Source organism: Triturus cristatus, chromosome 3_1 (assembly GCF_964204655.1).
Source record: "Triturus cristatus chromosome 3_1, aTriCri1.1, whole genome shotgun sequence".
Lineage (NCBI taxonomy): Eukaryota > Metazoa > Chordata > Amphibia > Caudata > Salamandridae > Triturus > Triturus cristatus.
Window position 1 is genome coordinate 232,157,582 of NC_140583.1, and position 27,898 is coordinate 232,185,479.

General features: G+C 43.0%; 1 protein-coding gene across 1 annotated transcript in view; it reads left to right on the forward strand.

The window, feature by feature from the left end:
- ADAM10 (ADAM metallopeptidase domain 10) overlaps nucleotides 1–27,898 on the forward strand; it is a 508,880-nt gene that overhangs the window by 256,152 nt on the left and 224,830 nt on the right. Inside the window, exon 4 of the mRNA XM_085643752.1 lies at nucleotides 25,702–25,860. Within this exon, the coding sequence (XP_085499878.1) occupies nucleotides 25,702–25,860 (159 nt within the window). The remainder of the gene's footprint in view (nucleotides 1–25,701; nucleotides 25,861–27,898) is intronic.

Below are 27,898 nucleotides of genomic sequence, written 5' to 3' on the forward strand. Positions count from 1 at the left end.
TTGACATTTTCGAAATGTGAAAGTCCATTTCCCACTCAACCTGCAGCAGGTCTTGTCCACTAAGGTAGAAGGCCAATGCTTCACTACATTGCTGATCAGCCGGGTACAATTCTTTCTCATCCACGGTGGCATTTGTGTTTTTTTTTTCTCTCTTCTTTTCTTTACTATTCTAAAGAAAAATGCACAACCAGCTACGAAAAATGTAGTTTATATTCCAGGTTTGAAAACAATATACTGAAGAAGGAAGGCCGGAATCAAAAAAATAGTTAAAGCCAGTCAATTGGCCAGATCTCCATGTTTTTTAAAACATGGACCATGCCTCTCATATTTAAGGCATGGGTCACTAAGTGAGAAAAATGTGTTGAGAACTAAGTTTCCAGAAGCTGCTAGATTTCAGATGCATACTAGTCTAGTTGTTCGACAAATGTTTCTACTGAAGAGGTTAAAGACACCTCTTCATTTGCCTTAAACTCGCACACTTGTTAAACTTAAAGTGTGTTTTTTAGCTCAGCATTTCAGTCGTTTGGACAGTTAATACATAGAAGAAACCCATGTTCTGCTTTGACAGAATTAAATTGTTCTAATCCTATATGTACCATTTCCTAGAAGTGTATGGTAAGGATTGAAAGAGGCAGGTGTCACAAGGAGATTACAAGAAAAGCCGGACTTCAGAGGGTTACATTTGTTGTGCAAAGTGATATTCATAAAGGAGTGGGTGTCCTACTGGATTAGTACAGGCAGATGTGCATGGCTATGTGTGATAGTTTTATCCAGAAGCTGAACTCGAAAACAAATTACCAAATGTGTTGGAGAAAAGTACTGTGCATTTTTTCATACCACCCTAAAGAGGTATGTTCATAGAAATGAAAAGTTGTGATTCATAAGGAGATGACTTCATTGAGGAGCCACATAAGATGTGAATCGTCTGCTACATAATATGGAGTGCTCTTTTGTGTTCTATTGGTGAAAGATTGTATAATGCCTCCTTTTTATGTCTCGCCTAGTGTTGCAGTGCGCATGCGGTGCTCGCTCGGCGAGATAAATTGTGGATGAGGACTTTTAGAAGGGGGCTTGAAGCCCCCCCCCCCTCATTTCCATTGGCTGACGTCATCATTTATGCTAAACGGTGGCCTGCCATTGGGAATTAGCTTTTTTGGTTGCGCCCCTTTTGCCTTTGTCCTGCCCATCCGTACTGGCTCGTCTGCTGTAGCTGTCATGAAGCACTTTCTTATCTTTAGAGGGGACCATCTGTTTATAATTAGCATGGCCTTAGCGCGGCCATGCTAAGTAGAAACAGATGCCCCCCCGAACGGGTAAGACAGTCTGAAGGCACTACCCTGCACACTGAGGTCTCCTTGCTTCGGCGTTCCCCCCCCAAAAAACACACACACTCACTCTGTCTCTCTCACACACACACTCTCACATACTCTGTCTCTCACTCTAAGCGCTATAATGGCGATTTAATATATTTGTTTTATTGTACGTGCTTCTAAATTGCCGCGTGACCGCGAGGTGTATAACCAAACACTTTGAGAGTATCCATCTTAGAGTAAAACATTATTAACTGCAGAAATAAACGATAGCCCTTGCAACCTTGGGGACAACATCGACAATTTGAAGATCAGACACTGCAAACAGAGCAGCCGTCTGTGCTCAAGGACTTTAGCTCTGAAGGGTTTTTCCCAGTGTTCCACAATGATGTTCAGGGTCTTCCTTTTGTGTTCGTCTGGTGTTTCTCCCCCTTGTTGTTGTAATTAAGCCTCCTTCCTTTGTGTTTCAGCCTGTATCCCCTTTTCTTGTTTCATCCTGCCTCTAATATTGTCCTTGTGCTTCAGCCTGTGTCTCTCTTTCCCTTGTGCTTCAGCCGGTCTCTCTTTCCCTTGTGCTTCAGCCCGTGTCTCTCTTTCCCTTGTGCTTCAGCCCGTGTCTCTCTTTCCCTTGTGCTTCAGCCTGTCTCTCTTACCCTTGTGTTTCAGCTTGTGTTTTTTTTTTTTTTTTTTACTTTAATAAGCGTGGCGTCGTCTTCACGGACACTGCGCTGTGCAATGCAATAGGTGTTGCTTTTGGTATTGTAAATAACAATGCCTTTTAATTTTTTTAAAGGCATTGCCATTTACAATGTCAATAGCTCAAAATAATGTAATTGCGAGACCTATTGCAATGAAAATGCTTGTTTGTAGGTTATCTGTTTTGAAATTGTTATAGGCAAGGCCACTGGAATTGAGTAACTTTGAGGGTGCAGCTTTTTCCGACTAATTATGGATTTGTCACATAATCCATCATCTGCTGCATAATTATTGATTTTAACAAATAAAATTGTTTCTAGCACAAATGAATAAAACGTGGTTATAACACAGCAACATGTTGCTGCGTATTGGAAGGCACTTGGCAGAGGTGGGCTGGTCAGCTTTCTGTTGCTTATTGCTGTATTTGGGTGGGTGTCACACTGTTACTAATGAGGGTAAACATTTGCCTAGAGGGAGTGTAAAATAGTGAGGTAGTACTATTACAAAATGTCCAGCATTATGCCATGTTTGCCTTTTCTGCAATCCTGCTGCATAAATGTAGTCCTTACTTTTTCCATAAAAACCTGTGGTCCTGAATATCTGGGAGAAATTTAGCTGCCGTGTTAATGAGTTTCCAAGGCACTTTATGCATTTCATTGTCTGTAACGTCGAATTTAATTGTTAGTGTGGACATTGGAGCTTGGTTCCTTTACAGGAGATTTAAATCTTCTTTTAAAGGATTTGAAGCGGAATAGATAATGGTTGAAATTGTGTGGTTACTTTTGGAGTTGAAAAGCCATCATCAATATTTTCATGCGAGCTTTGCATTATTTCTTTGTTTCTTTAATTCGTTCTGTATCTACTCTTGCAGAGTGTGCCTGTGCTTCTTTTATGGCAGCATATATCGGGGTAAATATAGTTTTTTTTTTTATATGGGATGTGGCCCTCCTGAAGAAAATCACTTAAATCCATATCTTCAATAAGCTTAAATAGGTGTCCTTTCACAGCACTTAAAGTAGAATGCGACTTGCTCTCTGACATAGCTTTCCTATACTGTACGTAGTTAGTCATGGGAGAATGTGTATGTTATATCTGGGATCTGGTGTGTTTGACAGTGGATCGGCAGAAACCTGAACATACATATATCCGTAGTTATGGATCATAAGGCTTTTCCATTTGAACAAAACAACGTTAAATTGTACAGTACAAGCTGCACCTCTCACACCACTATTAGAAATGTTTTCTTTTTATTTAAAACTTGAGAAACGTGTTAAATTAAATTAATTCTTTTAAGTAATGGTGCATTTAAATTTTTAAAGATGCACTTTGTATCACTGACCTATTTAGATATATAATTCTCTGGTTATCATACATGCCCTAAAAGTGTCCTCCATACATTGTTTTTCATTTGTAATTTTCCGATATGTATAACCTAGTTCCGCAATAAATCAATATACTGTGTATATTAAACCTGTGATTCTTTATCAGGCTCTCTTTCCATTTTTCTGCATCCTGGGAATTCTAAATTTCAGATGGATCAGGCGAGTCATCCCTATTTAAACAGGAAAGCAATCTCTGGAAACTTTTATGACTCTTAGGGTCCAACAATGCTCCCTTTGTGTGCAAATCTATATTTCTCTACGACTGTTAATTTGTATGTAACAGTGTCTATAATAATGACAGCAAAACAGAGCTTCATGATTTTCCGCAATTGAGATGGGCATCTTCATTGTGCAATGAAAGCAAATCATTCATTAATAGCGTAACAGCATTTATGCCCTTTGAAATTGAAGACGGGCCAGGAATTGATATCTAGGAAGATTACTAAAACTTAGGGGATTTAAATAATTTTTGTTTGGCCCATAATTTGATGAGGAACACTTTTGCAAACAACATCCAGCATAGGATACGAAGCGATGTTTAGGACATTTATTATCCCATTTTGCTCTGAGATGAAGAATGGGGTTGCAATCCCTGAACCACAGGCGACTGCAGTGTTTCAGGAATGTAGTTGCGATGTCCCAGTAGTCATAACCAGCAATATAATTCTTAATTAAAATGGACACGACTCCAGTACCAGTCCAGATATTAGCTAGGAAATCAAAACATTAAACCATGCAAAAAATAAACGATATGTTTGAGCTAGCTGAATTATCACATTGCAATAATTAGACACCTGAACACAATTGGTTATTCTGCATTTGCATTTTAAAACGTACACCTTAATTAATGAATGTATGTAATTTAAAAAGGGGATACTTAACATCAAAATATATGAAGATTATATCAGTATAACAAGTTGTAGATAGAGCAGTAGCTGCTCTTCATCTTTGCATGGAGTAGATTTCTTTTTAGAATTCACATCTGTGATGTCAGTGACATTTATGAGTTTATTAGTACATTTTGCAACTAGATTTTTTAGCTTGGACAAGTAATAGCTCATTTTGTTTTGCCGAGGCCTCTTGTGGTGCAGTGGAAGGATCAGGTGCATGGAAAATCTTGATGTCTTCCTAAGAGTTAAATTATCTCCACTCTTAGCAACGATGGACTTGGTTGATGTGGGCCATAAAAACAAATGGGCCCTGATAGAGGGTGTCGGTGTCATAAAAACTGCTGAACCTAGTTTTCTTTTTGTTCAAGGCTTAAGGTGGACTAGTACCTTTATGCCTGATACAAAGGTGCTTGTTTGTCTAGGAGGCAGTTGCTGAAAAAAGCATAAAAGAGCTCTTTAACTCCGACTCTGCCACGACCAAGCATTTGTTATTCACCTGACGTAAGACATTGAATGGTCGATTTGAAGTTCCCCACATACGTTGTTCACAGGCTCCCTTACTCGCTGTTGAGATATACATGGAATTAAGATTTAACCTTCAGTTCCAAATCAACGCCATGGCCAAGAGCCCCCGCCACCAAATCTGGGACATTAACAGTTCATGTGTGAGAGGATCTGAAGTCCCTAGTTCAAACCCTCGCTCTCTCTATTTACCTTCCATGCCACTCGGCAGTGTTGAGAGCTGCAGCCCGCTGTAGTACATTCAGCTCGACTACTCTTATTGCTTCAGTGGCACGCCATTGAAGCTAGAACTCCGTTCATTTAGCCTCCATCACATTGAAGCCCTTCAAACCGCATCCAAGTTTACTGGCTGAAAACTGTAGCTTCTTGTCAGTCTGCGAAGTCTGCACAGCTCTTGCTCCTTGCTACTCACCAGCCTTCAAGGAGAGAACTATGTTTTGCTTTTTCTGTGGTAGTGTAACCCACGAACTTGAAATTGTGCACGATCTCCTTTCAAAAAGGAACTGAGTGCGCTCTTGTTTCAAATACTTTTTCAAGCTTCACCATTATGTACTAGGCCATCCCTTACTTTTGTATTGTTCGCATTCGTAAGCGCTCTGCTGCCCTTGGGCCATGTTTGCTTCATGCAAAACTGCACATATAAGGTACTTAACAATCTGCTAAATTGTGAACCCCTGTAGTGTTCAAAGAAATGGTTTTAATGTCAACCTAAAAAACATTGGAATGTTTGGTGCAGTTTTGCAGGCTGGCTTGCCCTGCGTTTTAGGCTCTTTATATGCTTATCTTTGCAGTGACACTGACCAAGAAATGGGGAATTTGAAAGAGGCAGAATACAACCGATTGGGTGTGAGAGTGGGGTTCTGGAAAACATCTTTGCATCACATGTTCCACAGGTTCTTTCTAGATCAACCCTCCTCCGGGCATGAAAGCTCTTCCCATTCCGAAAGAATGGTTTGTGGCCGTGCCTCCTTGTGTGGCCCTGACATGTTAGTATGACCTCCTTCTTGCTTCTCTGTTTGCAAGTGTTTCAAAATGGTGCAAGTTTTTTTTTTTTTTTTCTTTTTTCACCACCAGAGCCATTAGGTGTAATTAAATGTATTCACTTTTGTTACACTTCGATGGCCTGTGAAACATGGGGTAAAATGTACTGGCATATTTTTTTTTTAAACCTAATTTTCTTTGTATTTTATAATAGCCGCTATATCAAAGTATTCACTTTTTTAGATCTTATGTATTTACACGAATAAATTATTTTTCGACAAAGTTTTTAAATTATTCCAGCCTTGCAATGCATATGGGTGAATATATTTAATTTCTAGCCATTGTTTTCCAATTGTCCAGATCTTTTTGGAATTTCTCTGCAGTTCTGGTAGGTTTCATTTTAATTTCCTCAGCCAAAGTCAATTCAGCTATCCATTTCATCCATTTGTGAGGCTTAGTTACGTTGGGTTTAACCAATTGATTGATTGCTATACGCCTTTTGGCCAATAACAGAGTAAACTATACAACATTTATTTTACCTTTACTTTTCGATTTGGTAGAATCTATGCCCAACAAATGTTTATGGGTACAGTTTGATTGTAAACTATGTATGCTCTGCATATCTGTATGACATTTTTCTAGTATTCAGCAATCTTAGAACAACCTACACTAGAAGATAAAATATAACTTCCTGTGCCTCACTCTCAATATGCCTCTCAATCGGGGATTATTTATGCGGATCATTGCTGTAGTGATAAATGTCCTATGTACAAAGTGAATGTGGGAGACTATGGGCCTTATTAAGAGTTCGGTGGTTTTCCTGCGGGCCGCCACTGTGCCGTCTGCAGGAGGACCTCCAAAGTCATGGTGCGCCCGCCCACCAGACTACAATTATAATCCACAGTGGACGGGCGGTGTTGCGGCAGTTTCACTGCGGTGGGATTTTAGGCTCATAGAAGAGCCTAACTTGCAGCCCGCTGCCATGAGAGCGCCTGCAGCATGTTTCTACACGGTGTGGCATGCACGCAACACTGTGCAGTAACGGGTGTGTTTTGGTCCTGTGGATTGCCATACTCGTGATAAGGCCCTAAATCTAGCACTACTGGATGCTTCACATATGACTGAAAGAGTTCCCTAACACTGTGTATCTGTTAATTGTCTTTCACTCTGTCTCCTACTTTGCCCACACATGTAGCTGATGTTTGATATCTTCTCTTATGGCAACATAGTCTAGTAATGGTACCTTTACCCTGATCTGCTTTATCTAACAGCCTATTGATGCTTGTGGGATTTGTTGAGTTCTCCCTCACTCCTGCCCTGCTGTTCTATGCATTTTATGGTATTGGATAAACTGTCCTGAGTCTACCTGGAAGGCTTTCATAGCTCCTAGACTCTAGTCAACCATCTTCCTTTAGGTCCCTCACAGTCCTGCATCCCTCCTGGTTAACAATGTAGACGGAGCTAACATTGCATTCAAAAGCACGAACTCTGGGCGCAACCAGAGTGACAGTTCGCACGTGTACCATAACTGCTTGCCCCAGCTTGAGCAAAACGTTTTTAAAACATGTACCGTTCCATCCACAAGTTGAGGTTTTAGTGTTTTTTTTTTAGCATCTTTACTTCTTAAACCTACATCTCCCAATGGAAATCTGCCACGCCACCATCTCCTTCCGATTGATGGTGTGCTTTTGGCAGCTTTTATATTTGATAACTTCTATGAAGGTTCATGACGTTTGTCTTTTGAGGAGTGTTACAAGTGAAGATAGCGGCACCTCTTGCGTATTTGGGAGAAATGCAGATTGATGGGAATTTTGCTCTATTTCAGAACCAGTCACCGTGGACGTCTGTGTATTTGCAACTTCTTTCGTTGTTCATTTTGTGAACCTGGGAAATCATCCCCTTTGCTTAGAACCTGTGTATCGTGGCGGCATTGACAGGGTGTTGATAATACGAGTCTTCCACATAATAGTATCCTCTCAAGGATGGAGCCGATTTCCAGCCGTAAGTTTGAACGGTGGTGTAGTGACTCAAGAGCTCAGTAAGGCTGAGGCTTCTCCTCAGGCCCAACTCTGGTAGAGCCAGACACACTTGAATCCAGTATTTCACTGGCACTGCGAGAAGGAACGACCATCCCAGCAGGATATGACTCTTGGGGGTTTTGTCATGATCGGATTTACTAATCCTTATAACAAAACCTTTGAATAAATGTTGCTTCCCGTCCAGTACAATCATGAGTGATGTAACTCCAAGAATCTTTTTCTCCCAGTGGTTATTTTCCTTTCTATTGTAATTTTACTTATGCACATGTGGCTGACACATTTGTTGTAACTCGATTGCCATTTTCCCCTTAAATTGCAAAGTGAATACTTGGTCTATAGTATTGTACGTGATGTGTGCACTACAGCAAACCCTCTGGTCGGCTGCAATAGCACTAAGGGTTTTAGGAGTACAGTCAAGGAAGCCTGTTATGTAGATTGAGGTAAAAAGGCAGCTAATGAGAACCCACTTGTGTTTGGGTACCTGTGTGTTTTTTTCGTTTTGTTTGTATTTTGCTGTCAAAAAATTCTCTGCTTCTGTCTTTGATGGAGAATCTCCCATAAATAAAGAGTAAAGTTGGTCTTGCAATGTGAGTCCCCATGGTGAGTCACATGAGTTCTCTGAAACTTTGTTCTATTTCCACTGTGGAATCCTATTCCTTAGTAGTCTCGTTAGAAGCCCAATAATTGTTTTAACGTAAATGAAGGCTAAACATAGTGGGCTGGCTACTACCATGCAGATTTTTGTTTCTCTGTTACCATGGAGGACTTCAGCGTTCTCCCTTCTACTGACCTTTCTCTCATCTGATGGATCTGGAGCACTGGCTGTATCTTGACCCGGTCACTGTCACCGTCTGTCTACCATCACTATGCAGTTTTCCAGAAGCTGGCACGCATTCAAAGTGGTAACTGATCTGTATAACTGATCCCGAACTAACATGTAGGCTCGGAGAAATCTGTTAACTTTAACTTTCTTTACAGTATTGATAAAGAAGCCATGAGACGCATCTGGCTCTCCGCATCACAGAGAGGTTGACTATTCTGGGATTACTCTAGTAACCGTATCAAATCACGTAAACACCCCAGTGAGGAGTTTGTCTAACTGCAGATCTTTGGACTCTGAAAAGTGCACCCACTACTCCTCCCTTTCATTGGGGAAAGGCAAGGCTCCTCTGTGGCTACCTCATGATTCATGTAGTCCCTCTTGCACAGCCTCCTTACTGACCGCCATTGCTCTCATCCTGCTCAATCTGTTGCTGGTCCAATAACTCCGCCTAACCTAGTTGTCCCTAGCAGGGTTGCCTTTAGCCCTGCCTATTGTCATTCATGGACCGTCTCCCAGGGACGCAGTTGAAATACCTAAAAGCTGTAAGAAGATTCTGTCATCCACACCCCTCCTTCTAGACTCTGCATGCAGGCCCTCCGTTCACTCCTGGCCATGATTATGCATGCCTGTGATTCCCTATTCTACATGGTCCCTGGAGCCCTATTGCCACACTCCGACAGCACAAAGCAACCGAGCACGTATAGAAAGGTGATTGTCAATCTACAGACAATCTCCCGCCATTACAACGGAGACTCTATAAAGCATCACCCTGGGAAATCTACGCAGAAGAATGCGTGCCCAAGGCAGCAGCCATAAAATCGTCCATCTGCTTTCGTCTGTACAAGTTTGAAGCATCAACGGACGCATTTCGCTTACAGCAAAAGTTGTGCGCTTTCCAGGAAATCCCTGTTCTGATTTCTAAAAGCCATTACCAGATCCCCTGAGGGGACGAAAGATACGTCGGCTGTACTCCAGGGAACTCTATTACAACCTCTCCCCTTGAGATCACAGAATAGCAGATCACGGCAAAGCGCTTCCTATGCACATTAGCTGCAGCCCCCTTCACAGATGTTTGACTTTTTAGCAATAGTTGCACTATGCCTTTGGGACACATTGATTGACAGCTCCATAACAAGGGGCATCATTCTGACGCATGGCATGTTTATCCATTATCAGCCTGAGAAACTGCGTCCTACGTTGAGGGTGGAGCCTGTGCACCTTTGCCAGTTACGAGATTGAAGCTCGTAGGGGCAGCGTCCATGCTCACGCACTATGTGTGCGCATAGGTCATTGGCTCATGCATATAGGCAGACATTTTGAAACTGGTACAGTTTGTTTGGGGCAGACATCGTCGTTTGGGAGAAACGGTGACATGCACAAATATCTGTGCATGCACTTGTCTGGACAACGCTGACAAGCACACCTTTTTCTTTAATTTAAGCACTTTTCTACTGGGAGTGTATTCTTATATTTCTAGCTATTGCAAACACTCCAGTTGTACTTCTTTGTACTATTTTAGTGAGGTGTACATGCGCACACACACACTTTCTCAAGTAGTATTTTGGTTGTGCAATTTTAGCAAATCGTGCTGTGAAAGGCTTAGAATACTCTAAAGTGGGAAGACCGTATACCTTTAGTAAAATTTGCAGAATGTCATGGCTCCTTATTTTTTTTCTTGCCATCTCCTGTGGAACCCTTACTTATAGGAGTGTAAATGGAAGAAAGTGTTTAGTAATTATGCATCTGTGTGAAGTACTAATCGGAGTGCAGAGAGGAAGCATGAACGTCTGTTGCATTGTCTGGGGCAGAGGGGCAAGATGTGTTGGAAAACTTACCAGAATTGAACCTAGCAAAGATGTGTGATTTGAATTAATTTGAAATAGCTATGACTAAGTTAGATCCTCATTGTTGGTCACGGGTTAGTACCATTCTTGAGAGGTAACCTTCTGGTTTGTGGAGTCAATGTCTGGGTGTCTCTGTAGAGGAATTTTTTACAAGTTTGAGGAAACTAGCATCCACATGCAAGTTTGGAGCCTCAGTTGAAGAGAGAATTCGTGACCAATTTGTATTGCGTTGCAATAGTGACCAGATAAGCGGTTGTGGGTGAAAGATGAGCCACCACTTGAGGTTTTGATTGTTGCAAAATGTGTTGAACATATGTTGAGGTGTGTGGGGAACTCAAGACAGAAAAAGGAGTGAAATGCACGGAGAAGGAAAGTGTGACTGAGAGATGTGCAATGAAAATACGCAAGAATTTTCCGAAGAAGGTAGAATCAAAGGTGAAAGGACATAAAAAGACAACCAGATTTCAAGGGTACGTGTTTCAGGTGTGGACTTGAAGGTCACAAGGCTAGTGATGGGTCCCATATGTGTAATTACTGTGACATTAGGGGTCATTTCAGCAAGTGTTGTAGGTACAGGGGAGAAAGAGCATACAAGAGCAAAAGTTATGAAACATTTGAAGTAGTAGTATTACATGTAAGGGAGGAGGGTAGAATGTTTCCCTCAGAGATAATACCCATTGATAATGTGCAAGTCTCAATAAAATGTTATCCATGTTCACGAATAACTATCATATCCAACCAAACATTTGTGAGTATGTTAATTGAAGGTAGCAAATTAACAAACATGGATGTAAGACCAGGTTGTAAGACAAGGTGGTTATGGAGGTACAAGATTTGAGATGTTGGGTTATTTCGAGGTGGTCATAAGAATTGGTTGGAAACATACCCGTGGCAAGATATGTGTTGTTTCAAGGGGATGATTTATTGGGATGGGCTCATTAAAAAGAATTGGTGTGAGTCTGCATCCTAAAGGAACACCAAGTTCAGATAGATTAAATTGGACTCAAAGATAGCAAGTTTAAGAAATTTGAAAGTTTGTTTCTACACAAACTAAGTTGCGTGGATACAAGCACAGAATCAGGCGGAGAATAAATGCATGGCCAGTGGTAGCGAAGGTTAGGAGGATTCCCATGAACATGTCATCTGCTGTAGAAAAAGAACTAGGAAGACTATGTGAGAGTGGTGTGACTGAACCTGTAGAGCTGACTGAATTATTGGCCCCCATACTGGTGACACGTAAGGGAACTGGGGACCTACGTCTTTGTGTGAAATTACAGGCGCTCAACAGAAAAGTGGTGGTAGATAAATTCCCTATGCCCAACATCGAGGAAATAGTCACAACATTTTCTGGGGCAAAGGTGTTCACAACTCTGAACTTGGTCTCTGCAAACCACCTGATAGAACTAGATGAGGGCTCTCAGGATCTAACGGCCTTTTGTATCAACGTTTGGAGTGTATCACTTCAAAAGGATACCTTTTGGACTGATTTTGGCTGTCAGTGTTCCACAGGGTCATGATGGGACCTTTGAAGGGTATACCTAGGAGTGAAGTGCTATCAGGATGTTATTCTGATCTTTGGATCTACCAACATTGAACATGATCAGAGTGAATGAGGTTTTGCATAGGTTACAGGAGGCTGGACTCTCACTCAAAGCTGAGAAATGTAAGGTTGCGGTGAGTGTGGTCAGTTACTTAGGTTACAGAATCTCAGAAACTGGGATAAGGCCGCGTACTGAGCTGGTTGAAACAATAAAATCCATGGGAGAGCACAAGTCTAACGAAGAATTGACATCTTCCTTGGCATTTAGCATGAAGAAACTGCTAACGAAGAGTTGAATTTCATTGGGACAATGAGTGTGTGTGTGTGTGTGTATATGTGTGTATATGTGTGTGTGTGTGTGTGTGTGTGTGTGTGTGTGTATATGTATATGTATGTATGTGTGTGTATATATATATATATACACACACGTACACACACCCCCATTACACTCATATGATCCAATATATGACACCTCACACACACCTTCATTACAGGCATATGATCCAACGTATGACACCTCACACACACACACACACACCTCCTTCATTACAGGCATATGATCCAACGTATGACACCTCACACACACACACCTTCATTACAGGCATATGATCCAACGTATGACACCTCACACACACACATCTCCTTCATTACAGGCATATGATCCAAAGTATGACACCACACACACACACCTCCTTCATTACAGGCATATGATCCAAAGTATGACACCACACACACACACCTCCTTCATTACAGGCATATGATCCAAAGTATGACACCACACACACACACACACACCTCCTTCATTACAGGCATATGATCCAAAGTATGTCACCAAGGTAGTGTGTGATGCTGGTGCGAAGGGTTTGGGTGCTCTTCTCACTCAAACCAAGGATGGTAAGGAGAAGTTGATAGCCTGTTTTTCTTGCAGGTTAAAAGAAGCAAAATTTAACTATTCTGGCATTGACGGGAATCATTTGCTGTTTATTGGTCTATCAACAGATTCAGACAATTTTTATGGTGAATCACATTTACAGTTCAGACGCTGGTGGAAGTGATTGCGAGGAAGGGTTTGGATTCTATCTCATCACGCATTAGAAGGTGGATTGTGGGACTTAAAGACTTTTTGTTAGATGTGCAATAGATTCCTGGCGCCAGCAACTAGTCCGTAGACTATCGAGATTATTTGATACTAAGGAGTCTGTTTGATGAAACATGATATGGATCAAGAGGACATGGTCAGCGTGCGCGGGCTTACTCAAGGAAGTATAACAGAGTGAATAGATGGAAGAGTTACAGAAGGATGAAGGAATGAAACATGATACGTGTAGTAAATTCTGGCAGACAATGCTGCAGAGTTAAAAGATTACATGGAAAATGGGGAAGGTTGTTGAATGACTTTGCGGTTGACATGGGATTTTTATTAAAAGTGACAAGGTTGATTCCACCAAACACCTTTGGATTGAAGGTGTTACAAATTGCTCATGAAGGGCACATGGGTATTTTACAAACGAAAGGGAGACTTAGACGAGATTTTTGACGGCCAGAACTTGACATGATTTAGGACGTATGTGTGGAATGTATGGTGTGCGATAAAGGGTTGTGAGCCAATCATCCTCCCATAGTGTGCAGAGAGTTGCCAAAATATAATTGGGAGGATGTTGCAGTAGACATTTTGGGGCCTTAGAAGATTGAACCTGCCACTTCCTACATACTTGTGTTAATGGATTTGTACTCTAGGTGGGTTGAAGTGTCATGTATACATAACATTTCCTCCTCCTGCGGTGATTACATTTTTGGAGAGCATTTTCAAGCGTGAAAGTTATCCACAGGAACTGCTTACTGATAATGGAGTGCAGTTTTGTTCTCAGAAGACAAACCTATTCAAAGGAATGTGGGATTGAGCTTTAGGTCAGCCTGATATCATCCTGAAACTAATAGCACAGGTGAGAGGATTGTGAAGACTGTGAAAGAGGACATACAGTTGGCAAGAGTGAATGGTCTAGATTGGAAGAAGGAATTGTCTAATAGATCTAGGTATCGCATGTCTCCACACAGCACCACAGGCAAATCTGAGTTGTGCAAAGGGAGATCTCATCCACAAAAGTATGTCCTGGTTGGATTTGCTGGGGCAAACGTGGTCTCAATAATGTATGGATGAATGGACAAAGAGATAGTAGGTCAGAGCAGGACAAAGGAGAATGTTGATAGAAATGAGTGTGATGAATGTGGAGGTCAAAGTTGGTGAATAAGTAAAAATAAGGGCACCTAAATAATGTGCAGATTGGTCCACATATTCGAGCAAATTACATGTGGTCAAATGTTTCAAAAATAGCATCAAAACACATGATGGTTTAATTTGGAACAAGAACAGCAGTTCTCCAACAGGTGTCAGACTTACTTTCCGCTCGCAATCTGGATTCTTAGCAGATTTAGAGGAATATTGGAGATTCGGGTATGTGGAAAATGCACACTAATGTAGCAGCAAACCTTAGGAGTATTAGGGAAATCATAAAGCCTGCACATCTCAAAGATTTTGTGGTATAATTTTAGCGAAAAGTTTCCCGTGATCTACCCACTGTTGTAGTAGATACCAATGCATTAACCTGTTTATTTTTCTCAGATTATTTATTTCTGAGAAGTTTAAGCACTGTTTTTGTTTTTCTAGAGAGGAATTTCAAAATTTAATAAGATGGGTGTGGGTATGGGATGTTTGTTGGGTGTGTCTTTATTTGTTGTGGGAGCTAGAAGTGTGACACAGGACATGTAGAATCTTGGGTTTTTGAAATGTGTTGAGGTAAGGGATGGAATGGACGAACTGTCAGGAGCGAGACAGTCGGGGATCGTTTTTGGATAAGATGTATTCTATAACGGTCTGCTTACTTTTATCACCTGCTGACCATGCCATCTTTGGAGGAACATCACATTCTGCTCTGTTATATGCAACACTTCCAAAAAAATAACAGGTAACAGTTCATGATTTACTGGAAATTTTTGCAATATGATCACCATTATCTGGTTGAGAATTCTAACTGCAGATTCTTTTCCTTAGCAAATTTCCCAGGCCCTGCGCGCTGCTAGGGGGAGGTGTTCAGCTCCGCGTATGGTGTCCTCTGCATCATCTGCTCCGGAAATGTGTGTGGCACCTATATGACTACTGACGCAATCCAAATTCACCATATGATGTGGGCTGGACACAGCAGACTTGCTGGGAAGAGCAATTTCATAGTCACTGGCCCCTAGGTGCCACACCTGGTTGAGAACCAGGCCCCCCCCCCCCCCTGCTCCCGGCACATGGCCAGCAGGTTTCCCGGACTTTTTGTGGCCGAAGAAGCGGTTACCAGAGTCAAAGTGGTACAAGTAGACCGAGGTCAGGCAAGTCCACCACCCCCTCCGATAGCCACATGTGAGAAGCTGGCCTGGTATATGATGTCAACTTATGTAAGTGGGCACCCTGCACCAGTCCAGACAACCCATATGGTGATTTAAAAGGTCTGACAACCTTTGAAAGCTTTCTAAGTGGTAGCTGTTGAGAGCAGACTTTAGGCTTAGTCCAGAAGGAGTGTAAAGCAGCTTGTTTTACCAGAATGCAATCTTGTATGTATAGATTAGGTGAAAAAGAACCACATAGGGTATTTATAAAAATATGTATTTGTTATATAATGCGCTCTAACACATGCAAATATATCCTACCCGGAGATATGCAAATTGCACACAATACTTTGCAGAGAAATATAGTAATTAGCACAGAATTCACAGTGGACCCCGGGGATTTGGGACCAACCATATACTAAGAAAGTGGTTTAAGAACCACAACTCGGATTGAGACAGTGTCAAGAGGATGTAGAAGTGACGGGGAACCAAGGAACTACCCTAGTTGAGTGACTAGGAACCCCACAGAGCACGTGTGCGGTGTGGGAACACAATTGCGTGCTACATACAAGTCTACGTGTAAGTCGCGGTTGGATTTTTTAAGTTTAAGGATCCTTTCCAGTAGACCCTGAAGAAACCCTGTGGAAGACAGAAGGTTGGAGAGCCGTCCCACCCATAGATTCCCTAGTACCCACATTACCTACACCAGGGATGCCGATTGCATAGGTGTGAAGTGTTGTCGGAAACCGCTGTTGAACCCAATGGAGGGCTTTAGGAAAGTGCCACTGCTGAAGGAGAAAGTGTCCCGTGGAATCCGAAGTTGGTTTCTAGTTGAGAGATACCTGCAAGCAGAGGGGACAGTGTCTGTCACTCAGGAGTGACCAGGAGACTTGGAAGACGAATGCCCTCTGATGTCGGGTGTTGCAGGAGAGTTAACGATGACCTTGACTCTGCAGCTGTGAGGACCAGGTGAAGCTGAGTAAGAGCAGGAGCTGTGCACGAGCTGTCCCATGAAGAATGTCTAGTGCTGAGGGGTCGCTGTGCGGCGAGAACACCATCAGGCCTTGGCAAAGGCAACCAACTCCGAAGGTGCAGTGTCGGGACCAGCAAGGTCTAGGGGGCTCACCACAAGCAGGGGAGTCAGAGCAGGCCCCAAGCAATCAGGAGAGCCCAAAAAACCCAAAGATGACCCTCAACAGGACCTACAGGCCAGAGGCACTTGAGTCATAAGAGGATCTCGCTCGAGCAGCTCACCAAAATATGCAGGCCACGGTGCGATGTGGATGAAGACTTTGGTCACTGGAGGTGCTGAAGGTTGGGGCTGCTTGGAGCCCAAAGGCCTTAGTGGAAGGAAGCCAACAAGCCTTTGCCCACTGCAAGTTCACGCTGCATTCAGGGGTTTGATTATTGCAGCCCCCATGAGTGATACTGGCCTTAAACTTGCTAAGAGGGCATGGCAGGCCTTGAGAGCTGTTGAAAAACACCACCTGTGTTGCACAACCTTTCGTAGCCCAGAGGAGCTCAAGATCAGCAAACCGGTCGGCTCAGTTGCTGTGCCTGCGAATGCAGGGAAGTGACTCCTTCACTCCAAGAGAGATTACTTCAGGCGTCATTGAGGCTTCACAGGCCTTGGGAGGTTCCTGTATGATGCACAGGCACAGGTGATGCAGCAGACTGGAAGGGAGACGAAGATGAGCCCAAACGAAGTCCAGCGAAGTCCAGAGTGCCCAGATGGTAGAAGAAGGGGTGTGTCATCTTAATCTTGTTCCAAAATGAACCTAGGGACCCACCCACAGGTAAGCCCTTAAGTACCCTAAGGAAAGGGTTGGGACGATTCAGGGGACCTTCCCAGGGGAGGGTCTGGGCAGGTTACTCCTATGTCCTTTGTCCAGTGTCGTGCCAGAGTGGGAGTCAGCGGCTCACAAGACTGGTTTGAACTGGATTAGGCTCAGGGACACCAAATGTGCCCCTCATGCAGACTTAGTGGCACTGGCAAGCACACCCACCCGGTCCCAATACACGAAATCCTGTCTGGGAGGTGGTCACACCTCCCTGTGACAAGATGCCTATTGTTGTGCCTTTCCCAGCTCGAGCTTGGGTCAGCAGCAGGATGGCAGAAACGTGTCTCTGGTTGGCAGCAACCATTTTGTGCTATCCGGTACTAGAAGGCTGGTACCGAAAACAGAGCCTAACTGAGGTCTCTTCCAGTGCTTGGAATCATACCCCCCCACACAGTTTACAGTGTTGGGTTATGATTCCAACATGTTTGATACCATACATGATAGAATTCATTGCAACCAGTTTCGAGATAGTCATTGCGTAATGACGAGGTGCCCTTCTATATGGTAAATGTCTGCTTCACTGATAACTCAGGAGAATGGACTCCGTAGGCTGTAGGGGTGTCCTGCTCATGCAGGGGCACCCTCTCACTTAGAACCATGCACCCTGCCTTTAGGATTGCAAGGCCTGCTAGAGGGGTGACTTATAGGTTTTAAGTGCAGTGACCCTAGATATAGGGAACCTATATCTTTCATAAGTGGTGCTAGCACCAGCTTACACAGGCTGCAATGGCAGGACTGTAGTTTCATTTTGTATGGTCTCTCATGAGTGACATAATACATGCTTCAGCCCATGGGAGACCTCTGGGGTACCAATGCCCTGGGTACCTTAGTACCATATACTGGAGACTTATAAGGTTACCCCAGTATCCAGCCTGGGATGTACCCAAGTACTTGCCACAACAATTTAAGGGAGAAAGCAGAGAGACTGGGGTCCTGATTAGCAGGATCCCAGTCAGGCTAGTCAAAAACAGCTTGGCACCAGGCAAGAAATGGGGGTAACCATGCAGAAAGATCCTACCTTCCTACACCACAGCCTTCAAAACCCTTTTAGTTTGCCCTCCAACAATCATTGGACATTCAGTGTTGCGCTATCACCTGCAACACTGGTAGTCAGTCAGTCAGTCAAAAAGTCTTTATTCGATTTGCATCATAAAAGACATACTACACATATTAGACAATTCGACTACAAAACAATTCATGTACAATACAAAAATAGACTGTAAAACCTTTAAAATGGTAGATAAAATAGTAGATTAAAAATGATCACATCATGTTAAAAAATACAATAAAGTGTAAAAAGAGACGTGCCGTTTATGCCATGGACCAAAGTAGATACTATTGTGTGGCAGCAGGGAACACAGATTACGGCTTCAATTTCCTGGCCCTAAGGATCCATGCCCAACTAATAAATTTAGCAACACCAATTACTATAGGAGTGGAAGTATCGGTTTTCAAAATTCTACTAGCGACCTGTGCAGAACGAGTGCTCATTAGTCTGCATGCAGGTCGAAGCCAGATACGTCTAGGAAGTTGATAAGTTGGGCAACAAAAAAGGAAGTGGTCCATGGTTTCAATCTTGTCAACACAGAATGGGCATTTATCACTACCAAGAGGACTCCAACTTTTGGTGAGTCCTCGCAGTGGTAGAGCGCCCACTCTGAACTGGTGATACAACTTACGATCTAGGAACTTCAAGATGGTATCCCAGTAACTTTCATAGACAGTCATCCTTAAAAACTAGGAAGGAAGCAGTCATTGTGGAACCTGTAAGGGAAGCACATCTCCTATTCTTAATGTAATTCCAGTACGCATCCTTAAGCACCTTTTTTGCCGGGAAAACTTCTGTATCTGGGTTAACCCATAGATCACGCATCCCGAGATCATATAACAGGGTTTTGATGCTAGATAACCAGGGAATCCTATGCGACCCCTCCAACCCTTTGATCTCCAGAAGGGCTTTTGCATAGTTAGATAGTTCAGGGGTCGTCCACAAGCGGCGCCAGAACGCCAGGGGTCTATACCCTGCGCAGTCCTCTATAGGCTGAATTCCCGGGTCAAACAAAAGAGGGATGCGTGGAGTGGATTGGGGAAGCCCAATAGCTGACCGGAGGAATTTATTCTGGGCAGTTATCAATTTGGACAAATTATTAAAGCCCCAGAACTCAGCTCCATATAAAATTGCAGGTAAAATCTTTGAGCCGTAGATCTTCATGAGTGGGGCTATTGGTTTTGTTAAAGAGTGTTTGTGCTCTTTCAACAAAGCTCCTCCCAATTGGGCATGCTTGAGTGCGAGAAGATCCAGCTGGTGAGACCAGCTGCACGTCTCGCTAAAAGTGACTCCAAGATAAGTAAATACTGCCGTTTGGGATAAGTTGACACCACCCAAACACACCTCCGCCTTAACCCGCCGAGGGCCACGAAAAACCATAAACTTGGTCTTCCCAACGTTTATTTCCAACTCATGCTCGCGGCAAAAGATCTCGAAGCGAGACAGGGCCAACTGTAGTCCCTGTCTCGTCCCCGAGATCAAAAGGGTGTCATCCGCGAACATGAGCAGGGGAATCTTCATTCCTGCCAATGTAGGTGCATCTGTAGGGCTATTTAAGAAGTAGTTTACAACCCCATTGATAAATAAAGAAAACAGGGTGGGTGCGAGTACACACCCTTGTCGTACACCTTTGGATACTTTAAATCTATCGGTCAGTTCCCCGGGTTTACCCCATCGGACACGGGCGTACGTATTTTCATGTATGGTGACCAAAAAGGAAACCAGATCTTTTGGCATGCCCATGTCCAAGAGAACTTTCCATAGCTTGTCCCTCGGCACAAGGTCAAACGCAGACCTTAAGTCTACAAAGGCTGCATACAATTTACCTCCCCCCAGAAAGACAACCTTCCAATACAGAAGTACTACCCTGAATACTTGGTCCAGGGTCCCAGTGTGGGACCGAAACCCTGCCTGAAGTGGAGACGGCACGTCAAAGTCAGACATCCAAATTTGGATACGACCGAGTACAAGGCGGGCAATAATTTTTTGTACTGCGTCTATTAGACTAATGGGTCTGTAGTTACCCGGGGCAGAGCGATCGCCTTTCTTATATATCGGCAGTATCTCTGCAACACTGGTTGTCAACACCATCCAACCATTGGGTTTTGCAGATTGTCCAAACTGGTTGTTCCCTCCTATTTGTGACTACCCCTCTGCTCATGACAGGTTGCCAGAAGACCACCTCTTCTTGCTCTGTGAGGAAGTAAGTACTAGCTCTCTTGGCCTAGGGAGCCTTAGAGAAGGTGCTGGCTATAGAAGTAGATCCTGGTTGCCATTCCCGCTACTTCCTGGTGCCCAAGAAGGACGGAGGCCATCGTCCTATTCTACACCTGCGCCTTCTCAATCTTTCTGATGAAAGGACAAATTCTAAATGCTTCCACAAGTTCGGTCTTCCCTGGACCTGGGATACTGGATGGTAGCGTTGGACTTGCAGGACACATTTCCACATTGTGCCTGCCCACAGACCTTACCTGTGGTTCTCAGTGAGCCAAGAGCACTTTGTTTGCTGTGCTCCCTTTACGCCATTCCAGCGCCACTCCAGTGTTCATTAAAAAAGTGATGGCGGTGGTTGCAGCTCATCTGTAGAGGTTAGGGGTTCCAGTCTTTTCCTACCTCGACGATTGCCTGTTGAAGGCAGGTCACCTCCCATCTTCTGACTATAGCTAACCTTCTACTCTCTCCTAGGTTCACTAACAACATGCTGAAGTCACAGATGACTCCCCCTAACCCCCACTCCACACACACATTGTTTAATCTGAGCTGTTCTGGACACAGTGCTGTTTCGGCCTTGTCCTCCTGAGTGGCGAGTCCAGGATATTTAGGCTATGATACTGATGTTTCAGCCTCTATCCTGAATTTCAGTGAGAATGACCCTGAGGTTGTTGGGCCTCATGATAACCTGCATCCTGCTTGTAACTCCTGCCCATCGGCATATGCGGGCTCTGCAGAGGGACCGGAGGTCCCTGTAGTCACAGCATCAGGAGACTGCCTCTGATGTGGTCCAGATTTCGGAGGGAACTCCTAAAGATCTGCAATGGTTGCTGTTGAGCTGCGGTTGGGTCAGTAGCAGACCCCTCTCCCTTCCCCAACCAGAGATGATTGTAGTGACAGAAGTGCCATTTCTGGCTGGGGCAGCCATCTGTGAGAGGTGGATATCCAAGTACTCTGGTCTCTGGTGTAATTAAAGCTCCACATCAACCTTTTGGAGCTTTGGGTGATCGGTTTGGCATTGAAAGGCTTTCGTCCTCCAATCAGGAATAGAATGACTTAAGTGTGCACAGACCACACCACCGCCATGTGGTACTGCAACAAACTGGGCGAGATGGGGTCTTTGACCCTTTATCAAGAAGCACTGTGCCCCTGGACATGGCTGGAACAGCAGGGCATATCCCTAGTGGTTCAACAACTGTCAGCCTCTCTGAACGCTAGACTGGATGAACCCAGCCGTTGATGCCTAGTGGATCACAAATGAAGTCTCCATCTGGAGGTAGCACATGGCCTCTTTCTAAAGTGGGTTGAGCCTTTGTGAGATTAGTTTGCCACCGCTGAGAATGCAGTGTCAGTAGTTTTGTGTGCTCGAGTTTCCAAGGCTGCTCTCGGTGACGCTTTTCGTCTCGAGTGGAGCGCCGGCCTTCAGTCCCACTTTTCCCAAATTACCACTCCTGCCCAGAGTTCAGATTAGGAACGACCAGGCTCAAGTCATTCTTGTGGCTCTAGATTGGGCATGGAGAGTCTGGTATCCCGAGCTGCTGAAAATGATCATTGGTACTCCGATCAAGCTGCCTCTTTGGAAGGATCTAGTGTCACAGCAATAAGGCAGGGTTCTGCACCAGAACCTTTAAACACTTCGCCCTGATGTGTGTAGATTGAGCCGTGACAGTTGACCGCTTTTGAACCTCCGCCGAAGTCTGTAATGTCATCGTGGCAGCCAGGCATCCCTCCGCCAAGACTGTATACTTCAGCTATTGGAGTAAGTTTGTGGCGTGGTGTACATATAAACATGTTGATCCTCTAACTGCACCCCTTTCTCAGGTTCTTCTTTTTATTATTTCCTTGACCCAGCAGGGCTTTGCTTTGTGCACGTTAAAAGGATACCTTTCTGCAATTTCGGCATTTCCATGGTTACCAGACCAGCTATCCCATCCCTTTTCGAATCCCCTATTCTAAATAGGTTCCTGAAAGGTCTCCAGTATTGGTTTACACCAACACCTTTTATTATACCCCAGTGGGACCTAAATGTGGTTCTTACATTTCTAGAATGTGCTCCATTTGATCCGCTCCACAACTGGCCACACAAACTTCTTTCCATCAAATTGGCCTTTCTAGTGGAGATGCCATCTGCAATGAGTGTCAATGAGTTACAGGCACAGTCAGTAAGTCCTCCATACCTTCCTTCAACCCAAACAGGCTGGTCCTTTGGACTTGAGCACCTTTTTTTATTGATGTTGGTAATTCCTTTTCATGTAGGCCAGTCCATCACTCTTCCCTACCTTTTATGCTCTGCCTCATCCCTCAAGAGAAGAGACTCCACCAGTAAGACCTAGAGAGAGCGTTCTTGTTCTACCTTGATCTTACTCGTGAGTTTCGGGTGACCTATCAACTTTTTGTATTTCCGCTCCAAGAAAGGGAAGGTGGTACAGAAGCGTACCATCTCGCGATGGATAGTTTTGTGCATCGCAATCTGCTAAGCATTGGGCAAAAAGCAACCGCCTGAGGGTTTGCGTGCTTACTCTACCAGAGCCCAGACTACAATGAACTCATTAGCTTGCTGAGGTCCTGTCCTGTATGTCTGTCTGTCACGCCAGAGCAGACTGTCACATTACTGTCTGTCACCTTGCCTGTTTGGTCCTACAGGATTTATTAGTCTAATCTGTATTGCAGGATTGTAAGTAAGGAATCTGAGGCTGAAATCTCTATCAGATAAACAAGTTATTTACTTTCGGTAACACCTTATCTGGTACAGACTTTATCTAGCTGCAGATTCCTTACCGATCCTCCCTACCTCCCTGCTTTGTAAACTGATTATAGTATAAAGGGTTTACCCTTTAAAGGGCCCTAGCTTTGCACACCAGTGGTTAATGTTCCTCGTGGCTCCACTCTTCTGGCATGGAAAGTCCTGAAAAGAAACTGACATTGGTACCCTCTGGTGGTGCCTATATAGGCAGTACGCATGTCATTTCCGGCACAGATGACCCTGACCATGCCACAAGGAGCCCAATGTTCGCCGCATAGCACGCAGGGGTACTGCTCGTCAAAAGATTTGGGTCCAGTCTGACATGGGAAATATTCGAAGGTAAAGAATCTGCAGCTAGATAGTCTCTAACAGATATGGCATTACCGAAAGTAAGTAACTTGTTCTTCACAATCGGTGTGAAAATTCTTATCACAGTTAAAACTATATAAACACAAAATACATTCACAATGCTGTTTCCAGTGACTGCCCTCAACAATACATCAACTTGAAGTAAATTAGTCAAGTCTCTGGAAATCTTACTATTTCGCAAAGGCCCCAAATGACCAATGTTGATATTCAAATTTTCATTCTTTACTAATTTGGACATAGCCTAATTCTAGGAATTTCCCCACGCAGCCTTTGGTTTGAAAGTTGCAGCATTTACAGCAATTTGCTACTGCTTGTTTTTTTGTTAATACTACCAGTAAGCACTGGCATAAACATAGTAAACAGGTATCACTTTATTCTTTGCACAGCAAGACCTTGAAACGTCTCCTATTGTAGTTTTTTTTTTAAACCCATTTTATTGACTTTTGGTATAACAAGTTATTATGCTGTCATCACCTTAGGTTACAAGGCATACATTGCATAGATATCTGTTGCTAAATTATATTCAGCATTCCTAATAACCCTGTAAAAGTCTTGGTATCTTCACATTGGCTATGCTCATTCATTCGAACTCCCCCCTCCCCCCCCCTTCAACATCCCCCGACTCCCCCTCCCTCTCCCGCACTGCAGGCCATCGCATGCCTTGCCTTCCAGTGTTTGTCACTTTTCCCTACTAAGCATTGGTGGCCTGTGTAGTTTTCATGTTTACACCTCCTTGTCATCTTTGGGCTAGTTTGCTTTGCTAATTCTGTGGGTCGTCCCCGATTAGACTCCTGTGGATTTTTTTTGTCATTTTTCTCTGAATTTGGTGTAAGTGAGGTAGTTGTGGCTGTTATTTCTTATATTCAATAAGTGAATAAAAAAGAAATAAAAGATTTCCGTATTGGAAGAGATGATGCACAAAAAGACATTTATTCAGTCCTTAATTGGCATTACATTTTCCAGACAGTCCCAAGACAGGAGGATGTATTTGTTGGTGTTGTAATGCAATCATGTACTGCATATCTGAATGTTATGTTCCTTGAATCATATAGCAAGAAAATTAAGACCATGTTTAACTTTATACTGTACTTGCTGTTGATATGAAGATCCATTTGAAAGAGACAACTCATTACAATGCCATGTCAAGCAATCCAAAGTTCCTGGTGTAGGGTAAACTTGAATGTACTTCCTTAAGTGGCCAGAACTGATAAGTGGAATAGAAAATACAAGCTTACATTAAACTACAATCCCATTTTACCAGCTGCATGGATTCAGTGGATTTCCTCCTTTTTTGCCATCGGTATGATGTCGCTGTTTCATAAGATTTATTTGTCTGAAATATTGGGTAGATGGGATGCTCTACCTGCTGATACATTCTCAAAACATTTGAGTTCATCTGTGCGGACGAAAATTTGTAGAGAAAGAGAGTTAAAAAAAAAATGTAGGATTTCAGTTGAGGAAATTCAAATGATCTGCAGATTTTACTTTTATTTGACTTGGTTTCAAGATGTCATGATTTAGGAATCGCATCAAGAACAAGCATTGGCATTGCCAATAGGCCTCGCCTTTGGGACCTTATAAGTGTTTAGCCATGCAACAGTTGCATAACTAAATACTTATAAGGTCCCAAAAGCGTGACCTATTGGCTATGCCAAGCGGCCGTTGGGCCGCGATAGTGATCGCGATCAAACATCAAAGCGGCCGCGAAAGTGAAAGTAATCGTCGTAAAAGCGGCGTGCGCGCCCGCGCACATGCACTGTGGCTCTAGGCTGGCCTGGTAGCACTTTTTGGAGCCCTCTCAATAAGTCTCGCCAGACCAGCGCATGCGCTGGGTCAGGCGAGACCTAAAAAGGGGCTTTTCTGTGATCCTTATAACATACAAAATTAAGAGATCATTTTAGCCCAAGGTTCTTTTATTTGCAGACCCATAACATTTCTTATTTTAATTACACAGGTTCAGGTGCTCTCAGATGAAGAGTTCAGTGAAAGAGTAAACAACAATTTTTTGGGAAATAGTTTTGTAATTGAGAAATCCAATAAATGCTTTTATTGCTGCTAGACTATAATTTACTTAACTTTTTTTTCTTCAACAGGTGAAAAAGGAAGCTTCAGCCATGGATCAGTTGTTGACGGACGATTTGAAGGATTTATTCAAACCCAGCGGGGTACCTTTTATGTTGAACCATCAGAGCGATATATTGGGGAGAAAGGCCTTCCATTTCACTCCGTCATTTATCATGAAGATGATATCAGTAAGTACATTTATCTTTAAACAAGAAAGAACTGCTGCAGCCACTTCAGATTCTCAAATCCTACTAGCTTTATTTCTAGAGACGTGCTAGGGATCTAAATAAATGTTATGTTTGAAAAAATTCTGTATATTGAGTGGTTACCTGTTTGCCTCATTAACCTGTGATGGCATCCCATGGAGGAGTTCGGGGGAGGCTTACAACCTTTTCAACAGGATCACCCATCCATCGTATTAAAGAAAGCGTTCTAAATTAGGTATCAATGTCTAACTAAAAAACAAATGTGGAGGTTACAATTGAATTGTGGTATGTTTCAGTGTTTCTCCAGGATGGTTTTGTAAAAGGTGACCTAGCTAGTTCTTTGTTTTGCTTTCTATCTCTTTAACTGACACACCCACACAGGAATGTTATTATGAGAGAATTTTCATGGAATATAGCAAAAAAAGAAAATGTTTAGAACAATAATAAAATATTGAATCTTCAGTCTTGGGGCTTTACAGAGTAGCAGTGCTCCATTGTAATGTGTTTTGCTGAGTAAAACACAAATGTTCTGTACTGTTTTTGTTTGCTTGTGTAACAACAAGTCTTGAATTCTTGTGCATTTATTTAAAATGCTTTTGTGGTTGGACTGCTGTGACAAAATGCTGCTTTTTGCATCTTAATCTGTTAGTCATCCAGAAATATGGCTCAGGTTGCCATCTTGCATGGAGACAACTAATGTGAAACCTTAGTTTTAGGTTTCGGTATTCTTTAACTTTCGGTTTATAGTTAACAATACTTCAAGTCTACGGTTGCTCCATGTTTGACTGTTTCCTATTACATACCAATTGAAAGTTTCACTAATTAAGTAGGCAATTCATTTGTTTGAAATATTCACTAGTGCTTCATTTGAAGTATGTAATACTTGATTGCAACATAAGGCCAGACCTGGCTAAAAGTTTAATGAGTGGGTTATTTATTATTGAGGTACCTGGGGACTGAGCAACAGCCATTTCCTCTTTAGGTCTCTCCTAGAGACCGCTTTAGCCGTGTTGGCCAGACCTATTGTCTCCAATATGCATGGAGTGGGCCCATGATAGTCATGATTGGATAACTGCGTTGTCTCTCTAGTTCGTCTCCTTTTGAAATTTTGACTTTTTCCCTATTCCTGTGGGAAGCCAAAAAAACATTTTAGTTCTCAAAGTGCTCTGGTTGGATGACTTGTATTCTCCTATTGTTGCGGTCAGGGAACAATGTTTTCGTTTTCTTTAAACACTTTGGGGATTCATGTGCGTTTCTCCCTTCCATGTTTGCTGCCTACTCTGCCCCAGCCTTCTCGGTTTTAATTATTTTCTCCTGCTTTTTCTTTGCTGTCTCGCCCCTCCCGCTTATGGCCCCATGCCCCACTGCTTTAGAATTTTATTTTTATTTTTTTGTCTATTTTGTTTTGCCCTATGCTGTTGGCTGGCATCCATTTTAAAATGAGGTTTTACCCATTGCATTGCCCACCCACCAGTGCACACGCATGGCCAGCGGTCCTAAGAAATTAGTTTGCATCATTTGAACAAACCCATTCAAAAATGGCCACCGTGAAAGTACACATCCATTGCACCCATCTTTGAAATGTGTTAATAGTATCTGAAAAAACTCATTGAAAGATGGCTGTTGTTGTTTATCTACTGACTTGGTTTGTTAAGTATTGCAAATGCATTCCAAGATGGCTGCCATGGATATGCTCACATCCATAGTGGCCGTATTTGAATGGATTTTTCTGGTCTTTGAACAAACCCATTTAAAGATGGCTGCCACAGATGTGTATGCATTCATGGAATCGTTCAAGCGCAAAAAAAAAAAAACCCTTGGATCAATCCAGAATGTTTGATTGCAGACACCAACTCTGTTTGTTTGTAGAGCTGATTATAGCTGGATGGCTGAGGACTAATAAAAGCTGAAACATGTGAAAATCCTTTGATATGTCTAATTAAAGTTTTACACTTTTAAAACCGGCCCCAAAGGGCCTTCGGTCTCAAAGAGGGTAAGCTCTCCCCAGAGTAGAAAAGAC